A 901-nucleotide genomic window follows, 5' to 3' on the forward strand; every position below is an offset into this window, starting at 1 on the left:
CAGAATAACAGCTATCCACCAATGTCAGATCCATACATGCCTAGTTACTATGCTCCATCCATTGGATTTCCATATTCTCTTGGGGAAGCAGCATGGTCCACAGCTGGAGACCAATCTATGCCATATCTGACAACCTATGGACAAATGAGTAATGGAGAACATCATTATATACCAGATGGTGTGTTTAGTCAACCTGGGGCATTAGGAAATACCCCTCCATTTCTTGGTCAACATGGATTTAACTTTTTTCCTGGTAATGCTGATTTCTCTACATGGGGGACAAGTGGATCTCAGGGACAATCAACACAAAGTTCTGCTTATAGTAGCAGTTACGGCTATCCACCTAGTTCTCTTGGGAGAGCTATTACTGATGGACAGGCTGGATTTGGCAATGATACTTTGAGTAAGGTGCCTGGCATTAGCAGTATTGAGCAAGGCATGACTGGACTGAAAATTGGTGGTGACCTGACAGCCGCAGTGACAAAAACTGTAGGAACAGCTTTGAGCAGCAGTGGTATGACTAGCATTGCAGCCAATAGTGTGCCGCCCGTCAGCAGTGCAGCGCCTAAGCCAACCTCCTGGGCTGCCATTGCCAGAAAACCTGCCAAACCTCAACCGAAACTCAAACCCAAGGGCAGCGTGGGGATCGGGGGCTCCGCCGTGCCACCACCTCCTATAAAACACAACATGAATATTGGAACTTGGGATGAAAAGGTGTCAGTGGTAAAGGCTCCAGCAGCCCAACCAGTTCTGCCTCCTCAGACTCTAGTCCAGCAGCCTCAGCCGTTAATTCAGCCGCCACCATTGGTGCAAGGCCAGCTGCCCCCGCCGCAGCCGCAGCCACAGCCGGGAGCGCAGCCACAGGCCCAGCCTCACCAAGCACAGCCGCAGCCGCAGCCGC

General features: G+C 51.3%; 1 protein-coding gene across 1 annotated transcript; it reads left to right on the forward strand.

Annotated features, from left to right (window-relative positions):
- Positions 1 to 6: 6 nt before the first annotated feature.
- On the forward strand, positions 7 to 897 carry LOC112392024 (YTH domain-containing family protein 3-like; the record flags this gene model as incomplete). Its single annotated transcript, XM_024733568.1, has 1 exon — positions 7 to 897. A coding segment is annotated over exon 1 (876 nt), but the record flags the coding sequence as incomplete, so codon positions are not given.
- Between the last annotated feature and the right edge of the window lie 4 nt (positions 898 to 901).

The sequence above is a fragment of the Neophocaena asiaeorientalis genome, unplaced genomic scaffold (assembly GCF_003031525.2).
Source record: "Neophocaena asiaeorientalis asiaeorientalis breed wild unplaced genomic scaffold, Neophocaena_asiaeorientalis_V1.1 C48049635, whole genome shotgun sequence".
Lineage (NCBI taxonomy): Eukaryota > Metazoa > Chordata > Mammalia > Artiodactyla > Phocoenidae > Neophocaena > Neophocaena asiaeorientalis.